At 44.4% G+C, this 19040-nt stretch overlaps 1 protein-coding gene across 1 annotated transcript in view; it reads left to right on the plus strand.

Moving 5' to 3' along the window:
* The window catches only part of LOC138488751 (aryl hydrocarbon receptor-like), a 377238-nt gene that overhangs the window by 40195 nt on the left and 318003 nt on the right, over positions 1 to 19040 (plus strand). Inside the window, exon 2 of the mRNA XM_069616025.1 lies at positions 10370 to 10557. Coding sequence (XP_069472126.1) covers positions 10370 to 10557 — 188 coding nt within the window. The remainder of the gene's footprint in view (positions 1 to 10369; positions 10558 to 19040) is intronic.

The raw sequence follows: 19040 nt of genomic DNA on the forward strand, positions 1-19040 counted from the left end.
GTCTATTTGTGCTCTCAACCCATCACTCAGCCCTCCTTAATTCACATTACTTATACTGCTGTATCATTTTCTTAACTTAATCTATGAGGAGACAAGAATGTCTCCAAATGGAGTTGGCTATGAGTACACTTATTTGGGCCATCTGAAGATGTGACAGGGCTCGAGGGGGCACATTTCAAAATGTTTGGGCTGGGGGCTTGCCTACATCTGTGGAAACCAGTCTGACATACCTGTGGGGTGCATAGATTTTAAAGGAATTGAGGGAGGGGCGAGCAGCTGCAAATGATCACAGGACAGGCTTATTGGCATCTACATGGAACAAAGAAAGGGAGCCAAGCCAGCATGTTATTTTTTTTTGTAGCCCATTATAATCTGCTCTCTTACATAGTAAGGTTGAATTGTCTCAATATAAATTCAGATCTCCAGGTAGCAGAGTTGCATGGTGGTGCGTGCCTGGAGGCCAGGATTGGTGGCGTGCTTACTGCCATTGGACAGACTAATGGATGTTCCAAGCGGGGACCACATTCCAGCAAAGCTTTACATTTTGCTAGCTGCTCAGCTAACCGCTTCCATCCTCAGACTTGTAGTTACTTCCCCAACACTACCTATCAATTCTATATGGTGGTTGCGGAGCAGAGAAATACATTCCCTCATGCCTCGGGCCATGTCCCTGCCTTGTTTGCATGAACACCTGGACTGAGGTGACTGCCGACATTGGACGGACTGAGTTTGTAGTATTTTCAGGTCCAGGTGCAAATACTTTATCGGATTTGACCTAGAAGGCACTGTACCCGAAAGTGGGTCCAGATCCCCAAGAGATCTAACTGTGCCCCAAGTCGGGTGGGAGCAGTGCATCTTTTGCTGTTTCATTTTCTACTCCGTTTTGCTTGATCGCCACTTAAAATGCAGAGCTGCAAGTGACCAAGCAAAGGAGGCAGGGCTCGGATGTCTTATTCACATGTGACACTGGCATGTCTCGGGCTGAATATATACTTGTCTGTGGGTTGTTTGTATTATGACAACATTCAGTTGCTTTTATTATTATTTGAAACGGGCAGGCAGCATATTGTTTTGCATTGCATGAATAAAAGGTGCTGTCTTGGTTATAATACAAATGGGCAGTTTTGCAGTTTTAAACGCATTTAGTTTGCCTGTTCTTTCATACATAAACCAATAAATAGAGGACGAAGTTGGCGGGAGCGGTGCTCCTCTACTTTTTGAAATTCACTTTTACTGTTCCTATACTTTTATTTTAAAAAACAACTTAAACTGCAGGTGCATGTGTTTGGGGGTTTGTATTGTTTGTGGGAGGGGGCGTGGCGAAGGGGTTTGTGGGGAGTGGGTGCAGGCCAGCAGGGAACATAGTTCCACTACTTCTTTTCGTACGCTTCGACCACTGCCAATAAGCAGCTGTGAGGGGGGGGTTGGACTGAGGGGAGTACGGCTTTAAAATGCAGATGACCCATTACAGTTTCCGAACTCCACGTTCATACTTTTGCTGAAGGTTTGGAATGCTCCATCTGGAAGGGTCACAGAAGCCAGCCCCTCGCCCCCATACCCATTTACCATGAATTGCTGCGTGCTGGGTAGCCCTTATCTGACTACCTGGATGTAAATCACAGGACAGCCGCATACGGAAACTAATTCTATGGCATGACAGGAGGCTTCATATTATGCATTACAATCTTTACTTCTGAAACCACAGCAGCAAAGAAAAACATTTATAAACAAAAAGTTTCAATAACAGAACTAAAAGAGTTCAATGTCAATGTAATGGGAGACTCCCAATCCATCATGGAGGACAGGTCATGCCCTGCAGGAGACCAATGAGCAGGGACCCTCCTCTATTTAAGTCCTTTACCCTCAACCCAACTCCTCTTTCTTTGCTGCTGACACCACAGCTAAGTCACTCCTTCTAGTTGTGCTTTGCATGCTAGTCAGTAATTGTCAAATTGCATATTATATTAATATAATATTTTATATTGTGTAGTGTGTTGGTTATACAGTATATACTTACTGTTTTTTTCACTTACAAAATTAAGTTTTATGGTATCTACCGCCGCTTTATTGTAGCAGGGTCTTTTTCTTTGGTGTCTTTACCCAACGCGTGCACGCCTGTCAGAAGTTTTTGGCTTGAGGCCCGACGCGCGTGGGTCTCTGGCGCTCAAGCAGCGCAGGTGTCTCTTCAGGTCTGCACGCGCGGGTCTGAAAGAAGCTTTCGCTTTGGGCCCGACGCGTGTGGACCTGTTGGGGCTTGGAGGGTGGGGCCGAGCGGCCCGCCCACTCCATTCCATCTGCGTGCGGGTAATTCGCATTGCATTGGGGGTGAGTGGCGCCGGTCGGCCCGCCCGCCCCAGGCCGCGTGTGCGACTGTGTTTGTTCTTTCAGTTAGAGGGCCGGTCGGCCCTCCCGCTCCAGGCCGCGTGTGGGACTGTGTTTGTTCTTTCAGTTAAAGGGCCGGTCGACCCTCCCGCTCCAGGCTGCGCGTGCGGCTGTGTGTTTTTATTTCAGTTAAGGTGGCCCACCCGCTTCGGATCGAGTGTGTGACTGTGTGTGTTTCTTTGCATTTCAGTGGCCGGTTGGCCCGCCCCCTCCTTCCCCAGCGTACGCGGGTTGGTTAGAAGCGTTTGCTTCACACCCGACGCACGTGTGGGATTGTAGTATATATATATTACATATTATTTCTTTTGATATATTCATTGGTTTTATAATTGCAGTGTACTTCCCACCCCTGTCCCACGTGCAAGCCTTTCAGAAGCTATTGCTTCAGCTTTCGCACTGGGGGGGGGGGGGGGAGGGGAGAATTAAAAGAAACTGGTTGTTTCTGTGGCACAAGTAGTTAATGCTGTGCCTGGTGTGCTGGGCGTTCAAACCCTTTCTGCCATGATAACATTATAGAAAATGTTAGGTCTTGGAAGCAAGACGACACAGGACAACAAGGGTGTGAATACCGTACCAGCGCTTAGAAATCCACACAGTATGGGTATTAAGAGTAAATGTGTTTATAACTTTATTGGCACAGCTGTTTGCCTTGCTATAAGCATACTACGACCTGCTCGGTTTCAGGCTTTGCCTGATTTATAGTGCAAGGTTTCCCTCGTGTGCTGCTGAGTGCCACACCCTGCTAAGGTGAGCAGCTTGGATGTGCGCTTGCGCATTATGGTCATTTCCTATGTTTCTCTGTTACGGCGAGAATATGGGCCGTGTTTGAGGAACATTAACCCTTACCTGCTCGGTTTGTGGTCATGTTAAGTGCAAATAATAAAAATGTTCTCTTCTAATAAAAGTGAGCGTTAGGATACAGCCATTGGTACCGTAGTCAGTCTTCATTGGACACTGTGGTTAATCCTTATTTCCTCTCTAGTCTCAGCGTTAAGGGCCTATAAAAGAGACCTTCCATTTAGGGTTTTTTCCTTCTTCCCAGATCGCTCCCTTTTAAGGTACATTAGTATATCCAATTAGGTTACAGGACAATTCAGTCCGTCCCCCCCCCCCCAACACCCCCACATCCCCTCCACTGCCCATGGTAAGGGACCTGAGAAGCGAGTGGGAGTAATACCGACAGTCCTGGTTTGTCCTGTTTTGGACCTGGTAGCTGTTTCCCGCAGTTCTATTTCTTCTATTGATAGCCCAGTGGTATGGTTTTTGCCTCCGGAGAGGAGCAAGATAAACTTATATCTCCCTTCTTCCACAAAAAAGGGGGGTAACCTCTTTCATCATATTATTTATTTATAAAAGTGGCCCTCTTCCAGGAATCGGCCTGTTAATGGCATCCTTTTGGTCCCAAATAAAGGGGACAGGCCCCGAAAAAAGGGGTGGATAAACCCTGGAGGGGTTGTCAAGGCAAGTTAACAAATGTGTTGGGTCAGGTTATCCAGGGTTTGGTACGGGCTTTGCCTGTTGAGGTGCAGATCCTGATGGGCTGGGCTATAAGACTGATTGGCCTACTCAGTATCGCTAAACGCCTTCATGTCAACAAGATGACGTGAGTCCTTTCCCACGTGACTTCATCCCAATTTGTTATTGGACAAGTGGCTTTCATTAAGATCTTTGCCCCTTAGGAGAATAGAGCCCGCTCTTTTGGCTGTTTTTCCCAGGTCTCTACCCATCCTGGAAAAGGCGCATCAAGGGGTGCACACAGTTACTGCTCTGCTCGAGGGGCTTGAACACAGTTTTTGGCTCCTTTGGAGAGTGCGTGCCAACAGGGGTCATGCTAGACCTAGGGTATCTCCTGTAATGCCTCAGGTGTTGGCTAGATTTTTTTCTTGGAGGGTGTTCACCTCAAACCCTGGGGGTTGCTGTAAGTTAACGAGGATCTAATTTGAGTACTTCCTCTGTCTGTTTTCCCTTCCTCCTTCCCCAGTGTTCGCTAAGGCAAGCAGAACTTGTTAGTGTGGGGGTCAGTGACCTCATTTCTTTGGAAGGGGCGTTGATACCAGCGTCTCTCACGCTTTTTGCAATTATGAACAAAGATAACTATGCTCCAACTAATTGGGGGTTTGGGTAAAGGGTTTGCCCGATAATTAACTTGCAAGTTCTAGCGTCTATTTGTGGCATTTATAAAATGGAAGGGTTTATTATACTCATTGGCTCCCTACTCCCGGCAGATGGTATGATCATGTTAGACCTCATGGATGAGTGATGGATGCTTCCTGTTCTTCCTCCTCATCAGGAGTTTCCTCTTCAGTTCTTTCCCATCAGCCCCCTGGTGCTTTACCAAGTTAATGGAGCGGGTGATAACTCACCTCAGTTGCAAGGGGTTTTGGATCATATTTTTCTTTGATACAGTTAGAAGTGTCCCTTCTACAATCATGGTGTTGGTTTTTGTTTATAAGTACAAGAGATTAAAGCTCTGCATCTTTATCTTTTGAGATGACAGACTCTCCTTAGTAAGGAAGTAATCCGTCGTCTTCCCTTGAAAGAGAGGTTTTTCCCTCAGGTAGCTAACCGGGATGGGAAGATGGTCAGTTCCATCTGTGTCATGGTTCCAAACATCTTCGTGAGAATTTGTCTTTCTCGCAGTTAGGTTTCTGTTCCCCGAGGTCACACTGGAGCTCCTTCAGTGACTCAGCCTCACGAGTACCTGGAATTGCACAGCTCTTTTTCAGTTCCCTCTCCGGATATCTTTCAGGGGTCTGATACCAGCAGTTTCGAGCTGACGGTGCTAAAATAGGTTTCACAGGCAGAGGTGGTCCGCTTTAGTGAAGAAACTGCAGGTCAACCTTTTGGAGTTGTTGGCAAACTCTTTGCAGTCAAGGGCCTTTCTCTAGGATCAACGGCAGATATCTCCAAGACAGGAGCAACTTAATGTTAGACAGGACTCTCTCTTTGCCAAGATTTTGTACTTTTGGAGTTCCGATTTAGTGGTCTCTCTTTTTCCCTTGTGAGAATGTGGATCCAAGTGCAATGCCTTCAGACTGTTTCCTCCGGGATTGGTTAGTCCCTTTTGGTGTGTTTTCTTTTCCTCCTTTGCCACGATAGCAAGAATTTCGTTTTCAGCTGCGAGGGCAGACGACAAAGCTAGTGTTGGCCTTCTCGGGGTTGGTTCCGAGCCCTATAGGATTTTACGGTGGATATTTCTAATATTGTCCCTCTCCACCCGTGGCCTATCTCTGCCCCTGCTGGGTTTTTTCTCTTATGAACGGTTCTTGCAGGGCTTCCTCTCTTACTCATTAGAATGTATTTTCATCTCTTCCTGGGGCTTCCGAGGGTTTTCGCAGGACTCTATCATTGTCATCAAGCTCTTCGGGATAGCTTTTAATAAGTTAGGTTTCCTTTCAGCTTGCAACCGCTGGATTAGTACGTGTGTGGCTCAATTTTACACTTCCATTTCTCCCTTTTATAGTAGAGATAGGTAGTTTCTGGTCGAGTTTGTTTTCAAAGAGTAACATTACATGTTAATGATTGCGTTTAACTGCCGCTATCTCAACGAGACATGTCATTAAGGGTGAAAACAGTGGATAGGCAGTGCTTGCTGCGCAGGACCTTCAAACCCTTTGGCATTGTGTTTCCACCTGAGCTAGGGGTTTTCTTATAGGAGACGTTACATCGTGTTGGATTAGTGCATTTTCTGTCTTTCCAATGAAGGATTGTCTGTGCTACTACTCTTTTTCGAAGTTATCCATGTGTTTTTTTCCTTTCCTGTTAAGGTGTTTTTCCGGTATCAGACCATTAGATATTACTTTCTTTGTTGCCAGAAGGGGTAAGTGTATGGTTTCCTCCATTTATTATCCGGGTTTTTCTGGGACATTTTAATTTATGAGTTATTAAATGTTTTAAAATTCTTAAATTGGATCACAGAGGCTCTTAGCCTCCTAATACTTCTCAGCTGCTATTCCTGTGGGAACACTATTGCGGGGTCCCTTGCCCCTTGGACTAAATAGATTAAGTAAGTTATGCGGAAAGAGGGAGTTAGTTACTCCTTTGGTTCTTCAGTTAAGGTACTATGGTGTTTAGGACATTCTCCTGGGGTTGGCCTGGGGGGAAAAAGTATCAAAGCAGCTGATTGGTCAAAGAAATAATCATTAAAGGCATTTTATTCTATCTCAAGTATATGGTTCATGTTGGGGTTATTGTGAGTTAAGGGCTTTAAAATTGCATAATATGAAGCCTCCTGTCATGCCATAGAATGGAAAATCCCCCTCACTAGCGTGACAGGGGTTTAGATTCTGTTAAAGACACGAGGCGAGTATTATCCCACACACCCACTCTTTTTTTCTGTTTCTTATTCCACCCACCCACCCTATCTTGTTTCATATTGTTTCAGCTTTTGGGTGAGCGGTCCTATCCAGAAGAGCTTCGTCATAGTTTCAGGTTGCAGAGAGGTTGAGATCCCTCCAATTTCGCTAGATCCTTTTCTCTGCGCTACGCAGTTGGATTGTTACAATGGGAGTCTGGTGCAAGACAGCTGCGGCAAGAGGAGTTGGGTTTAGAGTAAAGGACATATATAGAGGAGGGTCCATGCTCATTGGTCTCCTGCAAGGCATGACCTGTCCGTCATGATGGATTGGGAGTCTCCCATTATATTGACATTGAACTCTTTTAGTTCTGTTATTGAAACATTTTGTTTGTAAAAGTTTTTCTTTGCTGCTGTGGTTTCAGAAGTAAAGATTGTAATGCATAATACTCGCTTCCTGTCTTTCATAGAATCTAAACCCCCTGTCAGGCTACTGAGGGGGATTTTCCATTGTTAGCATGGCGGGAAACCCTTTGATGACTGCCCTGGTCGCAGCACACACCTTCAGAACTGACCGGACACTCTTTGCGACAACTGGCTGACAGAGGAGCGCATGGAACAGTATGCATGTAATGTTTATGTGCCACCATTATTGTCACGTGCCACAAAATAACTGCACTTGAGGTTTTGCCTCTTGCTCAGACGCCACTGGCCACCCAAGCCGAGTAAACTGCATGAACATGCCTCTGTCCACACCTGTCCATTCTACAGCCCCTCGGAGCCGCCCCAGACACTCGTCACTGTCATTAACGCAGGGGTTCAAATACAAATCCATCATTCGTTGTATTGTAGAGGCATGCTGTCCTTAGATGGTTATTATAATGTTATACGGCTATTCACTGTGGTAAAGAGTGGAGCAGCTGTGCCCTTTACAAGTGTGCCGTTGCGGCTGCTTTTGGGAAATGCTGACAGTAATGGCGAATTTAAAACATAGAGAGAGAGAGACCGAGAGACCGAGAGAGAGAGACCGAGAGAGAGAGACCGAGAGAGAGACCGAGACCGTCCGTGTCCGTCCTAATCCGGATTAAAGAACTGTCCTCTCGGAGATGTTATTACTTTATGTTAATGCTCTGTTCGTCTTGAGCCCTGACCGTACCCCGGCGCAAGTTCTTTTATGTTGTTCTGTTGCGACAGTGCATATATAAAGTCTCCATGTTGGGGTTTTCGTTTATTTTTAAGGACATCTAGAAGAAGAACTTATTTGAAATTTTAGAGAGTACAGGAGTTGTAAGGCATCCGAACTTGCACTGTCATTGTGACCTCTGACAGCCTTAGCTGAGGACCCTTTGTCTAGCTCTGTAGATGACCTTTGACTTCTAGAGCCAAGAAGATCCAAGGAATCCTATCTTGCAGTGTCAGTGTAGGTGACCTCTGATTGACGGAGGAGCCAAGGTGCTCTAAGGTATGTTTGCGCTGTCATTGATCTCTGACTGTGAGAGTCCAGGAGCTTGTGTTGTCCCTGCCCATCACCTATGATTACCATAATAGCCCATGGGCCTGTGTTGTCACTGCAGATGATCTTTTAATTCTAGAGACAAATAAGTTTTTTTGTCACTGCTGATGGGATTTTTCTTTATTGTGCAGTTGGTTTAATTCATTACAACTTTAAGCACATTCCATATCAAAATCCATATCAAAATTATCAACATACACATCTTTCTAGGTACATTTCATATAAAAATATATATCAAAATGAACAACATACACATCATTCCAACATTTTCTTCACATCTAAAATGTCACTTTGCTAGATCAAAATTCACACAATTAAGACCTTTTCCATCATATAGAGAAATCAATCTAGGTATGTAAGCTCTCAGGTGTAGAATTTGAGAATTCATTCCCCTTTTTTTAATCTCCTTCCATATATCATATACTGCTGTACTTACTGCCACAGATGTTGCCCCGTATATAAATGACCATAATTGGTCACCTGTACTGTCCTCTGGTTTACTCAAGAAATTTCCATAGCACTTTGCAAACATTATGGTCAAGGCTTTACATTGAGACAAAATATGGCGACTCGTTTCTACTTTTTTGTTACAACATCTGTATAGTCGTTCTGCATAGGGAATACCCAACCATAGTCCTGTAAATTCCCTTGTATGCATAATGTTCATGCGCAGGTGCAATATAAAGCGCGTGAGCTCAATACTGGTTATCTTCGTCAAGTAGAGTGACGGTATATGTCTTTGCCATCCCTGTCGGACTAAATCCTGATGACGCGTCTTTGTGTGTAAAATATTCACATTATTAACCATGCCCCATTTATTTGCTTTCTTTTTTATTTTACTCTCAATGTTTGGGTCCTGTAATAATGTTTCCAGGTCAAGGTTCAGCTGGGCTATAAACCATTCTGCAGATTCTTTGAGTGATGTCAAAAAACTATTTTTACTGTTGTTGTCTAAGGTTTTACCCAACAGCCTACACAAGTAATTTGATTCGTCATTGCTGCATTTAAATTTTACATATAACAATGTTCTTTGCACTCTCCAAATACTTTGTACCAATTTCACCTCATACTCGAGACGTAATGCTTCCACTGGTACTGATCTCGTAACGTTTATAATGGAACGCAGAATTAATTTTGCCTTCTAGTGGCACCAGCCAATTTATCTGGTCAATATCCAGTACGGACAATCTGTACATTATTGTGGGGATTATGCTAACTCTGTATATTTCTAGTATACCCTGCGTGTTTTTTCCCCACAGTCGCTTACATAATGCTTTATCGTTAGCCACTTCTTCCAAACTTTATTGCTCACTTTTTCATAATAACATTTTCCGGAGATATTTGCTGTTCTGCAGTATCCCAAATAATTGTACTCCAGTACGTTTACTAATGGAGCATCATTAATATGCCAAATACATATTTTCTTGTTACCTATATTCTTGTTACTTTGACGCAATGTTTTTGTCTTCTCTATGTTAATCACCATTGCGTTCTCTATAGCGTATTGTGTCAGAGCATTTAATGATCTCTGTAATCCAATATGTGTACGATCAAATATTATATCATCAGCGTAATCCAACATTGGGATCTCTACGCCATTTACTGTAGGTGGGACATTTTTTACCTCCACCAATATTTTTTTCATATCTGCAGTAAATGGGTTATATAATGTTGGCCCGAGCATGCAACCCTGTTTCAACCCTGTTTTTGTTTCTTGATATTTTGTACAATGACCTACTACGTTTAACCAAATTGCAATATTTGTATTTGTATAGAGAAGTTGAATGTAATATAACACATTTCTGACTATTCCCCAGTCAGATAATTTTTTCCAAAGGATAGTGCGTGGCACCAAATCCAAATGCCTTTGAAAAGTCGACTTGGGCGTTCGTCGAAAAGTCAAAAAGCTGATGGGCTTTGATTGTTAGTCAATCAGGAGCTTGTGGTGTTTTATGTTGTCACTATCAGTGAACTTTATTTGCCAGAGCACACAGGCTTCGGTTGTCATGGTCTCAACCTCTGACCGCCGTAGACCAGGATCTCTAAGGCCTCTGTGCATGTGCTGGCCCAGTGTTTGTCAATATCATGCTATCTGTTCTTTCTTTCTGCTGGGTTCTCCTTCTCACGATCGCTTGTTTTTCTTCTGCTCCTTTCTTATATTTCTTCATGGGACCCATCAGCCCCAAACCCCCTCCTCCAGAGGGTGTGAAGTCGAACCCCTCAAAACGGCACAGAGACCGCCTGAACCAGGAGCTGAATAAGTTGACAAGCCTACTGCCCTTCCCTGATGATGTGCGGGCACGACTCGACAAGTTGTCCATTCTGCGCCTTATCGTGGGCTACCTGAAGGTGAAAGGCTTCTTCATGGGTAAGGTAGCCATTGTTGTACAAAGCACCTCTAAATATAGGGTAACGATTTTGCTAGAATATTTTAGAATATGATATGAAGAATTTACGCATGCATACTCCTCCTTTTTGATCGCTATGGTAACTACACACTAGGTTTTATATATATCTATTAGTCTGGTTATGGCTGATTTTTATGGACCATCTAAAATTAATTATGTATTTACTACTACCTCTAAACATAACCTTGTGCTTTGCAAATTGTTACATAACAGTTATTACACATTGAAATAATCACAACAATGAATCATGCCGGTAAAGAAAGCAGCCACAGGTGTTAAAAGTTTCAGCTGTTAAGGAGGAGTCTGTATTTGCTATAGTATGGTGGGGACAAGCTATTTCACAGGTGGCACCTAAGGGCTAGACCGACAGTTACATCTGATGAGGATGTGACATAATAACTGGTAATAATAACTTCAAGAAGCATATACAAAAGTCCCTGGGAGTAATCATTCCGGTTCTCCTTGGCTCGCTGATTGGTGAGGCCTCTTCCCAATTCCGGTTTCAGGAATCGAACCAATGGAGTGATGGTGCATTTGTTTTTCAGAACTTTGAAATCCAATAGCGTAGTCACTTAATGTTGCTGTAGACTTGCCCAGCTGCTTATGAAAGTTTTGCCCTGCTGCAGAGTCTTCCACGTGCAGATGTGGTGCAGGATCCCTGTAGAATGCTCCACTCATTTTGATTGCAAAACAACTAAAGAAAAGAGACTTGAAACTAAGCCCCTGTTGCATGGGAAGAGTAGAAGGTTATGCTGGTGGTTTGTCTAGTATTCTACACCACTGGCAGGAAATCGCTGACTGCTGAAGGTGAAGAGGAGGCTGGAAGGGCAAGGAGGTAAAGAATAGGAGTAGCGAAAGAAAGGAAACCATATAGTAAACCACTGCTGCTCTCAAGATTTAGATGCCCATGCCAATGGATGTTGAAGGCATTGTCCTGGCCAAGTGACCTTTGCCAGGTTCTCTTACTGCATATGGGTTACTGGTGGAGGGCTCTCAGTCACTGGGCACATTTTTCCCCTGTGAGTCTTGGTTGTCTCTGTTATTGCTTGTGTTGATGGAGACTGGAATTATTTATTCCAAAGGAACAATCTGCCGATCTTCCGATTTGCTGAAAATAATTTAATTTAAACCAACAAAAGGTTTTTTCTTAAGAACTGCAGTTTCATGTAATATGATTAGGTGATTGGAACAATTGCTGCATGCTTTCACACACGGAAGTATGCGTAAATTGTACCACAATTCTCATATAAGCAAGAAGACAATTGAGGACTAATTGGAATCATTAAATAGTTGAAGATATTTTGGAACCGCCAGAAATGTATTAAGGATACTACTATAAAGTTTGTGAGAAACCTGATGGTATCCTCACGAACCTACTCCCCCTGGATCCTCTTCTCCGGTGGCCAGGGGAAAGGCCATCGCTCTTGGATCCTGACCCTGGGAGCGGAGAAGTGAGGGAGGATCACCTGGGTGGAGGGTCCTTGGGGATTGGGAGTGGGGTGCCCACAGGTGAGACATGGTATCCCCCTTTTTCTATAGAAGACCAACTTGGCCCTCCCCCTGGCCTTTATAGGCTATTGTAAAATCTCTTACCTTTTTTCTCCACCTTTTACCTCTGACGGTACTGGGACGAAAAACAGGCGACTAGGAGAGATGAACACTAAAACCTCATTTCACCACTCTAGTACTGGTACAAAGAAGATGCCTGTAATGTGCTTTAAAGGTCAGGCATGTCCCTTCAATCATTGTCAGGCAAGCCCAAGTGAAGATCCATGCCTGTAAATTGGCAATGGGTTGCAGGTATATAAAGGGAGAACAAAAGAGCAGCAAAGAGAGCAACAGGGAGACCTGTGTGGCAGAGACCAGCATGGGACCAGTGTCTGGAGGAGGCAGCCGTGGTGGGACCTGAGAGGAAGCTAGGACACAGGCCAATGTCCCAGAGACTCGTGGAAGCAAGGGCAAGCAGGGACAAATAAAGAAGAACCTGTGTGGGCTGGAGAGCCTAGGGTTCCTGGTTGTGCAACCTGTTATAGGTGTACCGTGTGGTCTGACAACTGCACTTAGACCAGTGAGCCCTAAATGGTGACAGTCCAAGACATTGTGAAGTAAACCAAGAAGGAGCAATGTGAATGAACTGGTAATGCAAACCAGAAGCAGGGTCAAGTGGACCTAAAGTTGTGTTGAACTTTAAAAGATTGAAACCAATACAAGTTATTATGTTGTGAAATATTGGGGAAGGGAACCCTGAGAGTTGATCTTCAAATTCTGTCTTGAGAACGGAGCCTCAATACCCCTTTGTTATGTGAACTGTGTTGCCTTGAACTTGGGGAAGGGAACCCAGAGGATCACATGGAGCTGTATCGCGATGAACTCGGAGAAGGTCATCTTGACACTTTTGTGGAACTTTCTTGAACTTGGGCAAGGGGAGCTGAAGAGAAAGCTAAGAGCTGGAAGAAGCTCAGAACTTTGTGTTGATCATCAGTTCTTTCATTATTGACATCCCTAAACATTGTTTAGCTTTAGTTGTGAGGGAAAGGATAGGTTTTGGATACAAACAGACTTTTAAGTTGAACTTTTTGACTCAATTTATTCATTAGGTAGGGAGATTCCACCTTAGTATAGGGTAAGTTAGGCCTTCTACCATCCTGACATTTGATTTAATAAACCATTTTCTTTTCAACTTTGAATCTGTTCTGTGTCTTGCTTCATGATGCCTTCACAAGGTGCACAGATCACAGTCAACCCTTTTACGAAGGCACTGAAGGACACTCCCTGGATGTATATGTTCCACTTTAGTGTGAAACGCGTGTATTTCTAGTGATATCACAAATATTTTAAATGTCATAAATGTCATATATATGAATAATTGGATTTCAAAGCAGCAGAGCAATTGTACATGAAATATATATACATGGCACACAAAAAGAGGTCAGGGGGCACCCCTCTCCAAGAAAGAACACGGCATGATAACCTGTTCTGTGGGAATGTCTGCAGCCACATGTTTTAGCTCACTATACCTTTCACAAAGGAGGAATACCCATTTGAATATCAGTCTTTGTCCCGCCCACTTGAGAAGTCCAGCACCGAAATGCTATGGCAATCCTCCTTTGAACAAGAGTACCAACAGCAACCCCAGACATGTGTTTCGGCCTAGTCGGGCCTCATCAGTGAGGTGGAGCTGTGCGTCTCAGAGCACAGTGAGCAAGGGGTCGGAAACCCAGCATGTCCTACACCTGCATGTCCTGGAGTAGCAGAGATGACTCATGGCCAGACGGTCAGCTCCCTTGGTGGGCTACACCTCTATCGCCCTCTACAGGAGTGGGTGCACCCTCTTTGAAGCGGGGCATTCTTCGTGTGTAGGATTCCACGACTTTACTTCTGCACGCTGCCTCCCAACCTCACCTGAGCAGAGCCTTCTCAGTGTGACAGGCAAGCCTCCTCATTTATATTAACTAGCTTATTATAGAACCAACGGGGAAGATTGTAAACAAAACTCCCAGGGCCCAACCTTTGCAGCAGAGTGATGCTTCCCCTCACTGATGACGTCCAATGAGGCCAAAACCTGTCCTGGGATGCTTGAGGTCTCGTACAAAAGGGATGTGACCTAGCCATTTGGGCTGGACTGCCCTTTTGGGATTGGACCAAGCCTGACTTGTATATGGTTTCCTCTTTCTGTAATTGCTTGGCAGGCGTAAAAACGATGGCTTGGAACGTTTACCAGGGCTGTGCTTGTGATTTAGGATTAATTCTAAACCTTCCAGCCACCCCCTTTGGCTTTACTCAACTCCCTTCAGCCACTCCACATGCCCTCTGGAACGGCTTGTGCCTGATCTGCTGCCCTTTTTTGTCTCGAAGCAGGCCTCCTGAACAGATTGAGGTTCTGGACAGCTCTGAAAAAGCACTGCAGGAATTATTTTTCCAGTGTGAAAGCAAACCTAAGGGTAGGGAAATATGTAAGTCTGGTGCCTACCATTGCGAATTATTAACCTATATTTTGCAAGAACTTTTATAATCGAGTTTTTAGCAGTTGCGTCAATAAATTGATATTAAAAGATTTTTCAAAGTGTATGTGCTTTAATGAGCAGAACATCATTTTTTATTAGGTGACTTTTGAAGCGAACATTTTAATATTGACCAATTAGCGAATTATGTGATGAGCTATAATGCATAATGTAATAGGACATTTGTTTAATATGAATCTTACAATATTCTAATATCCACCAACCTGAGTGCATTTTAATACATTTCTATACAAAACGGAGCAGCGACATAACACAGATCTATGGTTCGAAGGAATTTCATTTCACTTTGCAAGCAGCATTTTATTTGTTTGGAGTTTTCTAATGCAGAACAAACCGATTCAAAGTGCATGGAGGAGAAAGGGAGCAGGAGGTAGTGGCGTGAGAGCAGGTGAAGGGGGATTCTAAAATCCATTTTTCAGCTGACCAAATACATGAAACTGAGATATATCCACTTGGAGCCACGTGTTAGTAGTGCTCTTCACAGATTCAAGATGGATCGAGTCAATATGGTTGGCACAATTAATTGTGTTCCCTGATAGTCCCATAAGGACCCCAGCAACAACAACAACAAAATCCTCTTTTTGGAGTATATTTGGGTTACTTCTTTCTTTGGTCACACAACAAATAAATCTGCTTGTTTGATTATTCTCAGGTTTTGTATTTTTTGCTCTGAATTTGGGATCTTTTTACACCTGAACAATTTTTATTTAGGATGTGTGATCGTTTATTTCCACAAATATTTAGGATTTAATAGATGGAGAAAGCATGTCACCCTATTTTCACCACTTTTGTTGGGAGGTATTTGATTTTTTGAATTGTGTTCTCAAATATGTCCACTGGGTATGTTTGGTCAAAAAGCAAAGAGGTGCTTGCGTGAGCATGTAAGGAGGTGGCAGATCATGAGTGCGGGGCGTGTGGGGGGGCATAATTCCTACTCCCATGATTGTTGCCTCTTGTTAAAGTCGAAGGTTTGGGAGGGGTAATACGGCTTTTAGGGTAATTTTGAAAATGCAGCATTTAATTTCCTGCTCTATATTTTAGGGGAGATCACTTGACAGATTAATCGTCTCACTCCTACATTTTCTTTGGTTTAGAGGTTTTGATTATCCCTGGGTGTTGCTGACCTGAGGTTCCCCAATGGGTTGGAGGGAAGGATGATTTCAGACAGATATTTGGCCCCTGGATCCCAGTTCAGCCAGTGTAATGTAATATAATATAAGGTGGTCTTATATAGTGCCATTTTACAAATGATGTAGACTTTGAGGCTCTGTAAGAAAGGGGGGCAAGGTGTGTTAGTTGGATAGCAATTGAAAAATGTGTGGTGTTGATGGATGCATGTCAGATGTACCGTTTACCTCTGTGTTGATATGAAAATCTAATTTTATTCCTGGTTGGTATGGACTCTGGCAGGTTAGCCGTATGTGCAGGCACCAGGTTGTGGAGTGCAGAAATTGAAAGAGTAGTTGTTGATGGAAGATGGATAGGGTCTCAGTCTGTTAAGTACTCTAGATCTGGTTGGTCATTTGAAGGGATGTGGGAAGTGTAAGGATACTGGAATTTAGTAGTGAGGAGTAAGTTGAGGGATGGTAGAGAGTGGGAGGGGGATTATGGTGTTGTCGGTTGCTCGCTCTTGGTTGTAAATGTCAGTGAGATTCAGGTGAAGACCAATGTCACACAGCAGAGGATCCATATATCAAATACATTTCCAATGGTTGTGCAAAGAGTTTCACAATTGCTTGTTGTAAAGTAGCCGAAAGTTTCTGGTGCACAGTTTTTAGTCAGTTGGAATTATCTTTCATTTCTTTCAAAGTGTTTGGTTGAAAAGCTAAACCTTGAGCCATTTCCTGAAAGTCAGGTGGTTTACTTCCAGGCGGAGTTGATTTGGTAGGTTGTTCCAAAGTTTTGTGTCCAGAACTGACAAACGATTATCCTCCTTGTCATTTTTTTTTAATTGAAGTTTGAGACTAGAACTAGTGCAGCTTTGCTGGACCGATGTCTTCTGGAGGGAGTGAATTGTTGAAATGTCCTTCTAAAGGATGAAGTGCCCCTTTCATGATATGAACGATGGGCGATGCAGAAGGTTTTGAAATTAAGGCTTTTTTTATGGGCAGCCAGTGGAGAATATGTATTGCTGGTTTGATATGTTCAAATCACTTCGTTCTGAGAAGTCGTCTTGCTGCTGCATTTGAAACCCTTTGAAGTTTCCTCATTGGGTAATCTGGAGTCTGAGATAGAAGCTGTTCTCATAGTCTGGTTTGGATAACATTAGAGAAATGATGGCAATAGACCGTGAATGAATATTCAGTAAGTTAACATGTGGTATAGCAGGTGCAGGTGGGAAAAACCACATCTAATGATGGTTCTAATCGGTGGATCAAAAGTGAGGGTGTCGTCCATTGTGGTTCCATGATTCCTTACAGTGCTGTATGGGGTTGGGCAAGCACCCATCTCACCAGGCCAAGGAATTGTAGTGAAGTTAAAACCTGTTGGATTGTATAACATCAGTTCCGTTTTGCTAGGATTGGGTTTTAGTCTGTTTGCTGTCATCCATGCACCCCTCGAACCCCCCATTGCCAGGCAAATTTACTGTCTGGAGCCTTTGGTGATCGGTGGTTCACACATTTGTAGTTTATTTGTGTCATCATTGTAGTTGTAGCAGAAGATACCAGATCTGTTGTGAGGTCTAGTAGGGGTGTCATGTAGATGCTGAAACGTAAAGGCAAGAGTGTGGATACTTGGTACTCTGCAGGTAAATGGGTGAGGCTGGAAATTGTAGGTGCACAATATAGTGGTTTCTGTTCTACCAGTGAGGAATGAGAGGATCCACTGTGGAGCAATTTCTCTAATACCAGTATCTTCCATTTTTTTTTTTAGGAGGTTCTCATAACTGACGGTGTCGAAAGCATCTGCCACGTTCAGCAGAATGAGTGCACTTTTTCATCCGCATTTATTTATTTTGTTTATTAAATATTTGTATGGTGCCTATACAGCAGAATGTGTTCCAGGTGCCACAAGACTGGGGGGAAGGGTAACAGAGGAGGATAAAAACAATAAACTGTCCTACTAGGCACTGTCACATTTGGATAGTGCAAGTGCAGCTAACGGGAAGTGCAGGGGTGGTGGAGGGGAAGAGGGAAGGGAAGGTAAGGGGAGGGGAGGGGCAGGGAGGAGAGGGGCCGGGGGATGCAGGAGGGAAGGGGCCCCAGGGGCTGGGTAAGGGCTAGGGCGGGGCCTGAAGGGCAAGTGCTAGGTGAGGCCTGGTTGGCAAGTGCAAGGGGGCATGGGAAGAGGGGTCAAGTAGTGCGAGAGGAGGGTGGTGGACCAGACTCAGTAATCTGATCAGGGAAGGGTGTCTGAAAGCAGGTGCTGGTAGGGGAGGGTGCTGAGACAGACTGGTCGAGGGAGGACCTATCCCCTGTATGACTCAGAAGGGACCAGGCAGCCAGTAGTGTCAGCAGGGGGGGCATTAGCAATTAGGGGGAAAGGGGAAGGAGGAAGAGAAAAGGAAGGCTCAAGTCTGAGAGAGGCAGCGAGGCCATTCAGAGGGAGGGCCCTGCCGAAGAAAGTGATCTACCCTCCCACCCCCCAGTCTCTGCTTGGAGAAACGTCTGACCTGCAGAGAGTTAGAGCTAGAGGACTGAAGGACTCTAGCAGGGCGGTATTTAGTGAGAGCAAGTTTGATGTAGCAAGTTTGATGTAGTGCGGCCACAGGCCACAGAAAGCTTTGTGGATTATGCAGATGTTCTTGAATTTGATCCTTGCATTCACCGGGAGCTTTTAGGGCTGGAAAATTGCGGTCCCTGGGCTTGAGGCCAAAGCTACATCTTGCAGCCCTATTCTGGATTAGTTGCAGAGGGTAAAGGGAGTAAAGAGGCAGATTAAGGAAGAAGCTGTTGCAGTAGTCCAGCCTGGAGGATCAGAGCTCTAGAGACATTGAGTTTCTAGGGGAAGGTGAGGAAAGGGAGAATGCCTCTGAGGAGGGGAAGCTAAAAGTGAGCCTACTAGACAAGGTCAGCAATATGAGGTGAGAAGTAGAGAGAGGAGTCGAAGATGACCCCCAGGTTTTTTGCCTCACAGTGTGAGGGGAGGAGGGCCAGAGAATGATTGACCGTGTTGAAGGCAGAGGACAGATCAAGGAGGATGAGAACAGAGGGAGAGTTGGAGTCAAGGTTTGAGAGCAAGTGTTCACAGGTGGTCAGGCGAGCAGTTTCCATGCCTCTGGCTGCTCTGAAGCCAGACAGGTGGTCGTGAAGACAACCAACAGATTAAGTGTGGCGGATTCGTTTGGAGATGGCCAACTTTTCCAAAAGTTTGCTCAAGAAGGGGGGGGGGGAGTAGTGGAGATAGGGCGGTAGCTTTCCGGGCAGGAAGGCTCTGCGGATGGCTTTTTCAGGAGGGGATGCTCAAGGGAGTGCTTAAGA

Source organism: Ambystoma mexicanum, chromosome 9 (genome assembly GCF_040938575.1).
Source record: "Ambystoma mexicanum isolate Mex_15411 chromosome 9, UKY_AmexF1_1, whole genome shotgun sequence".
Classification (NCBI taxonomy): domain Eukaryota; kingdom Metazoa; phylum Chordata; class Amphibia; order Caudata; family Ambystomatidae; genus Ambystoma; species Ambystoma mexicanum.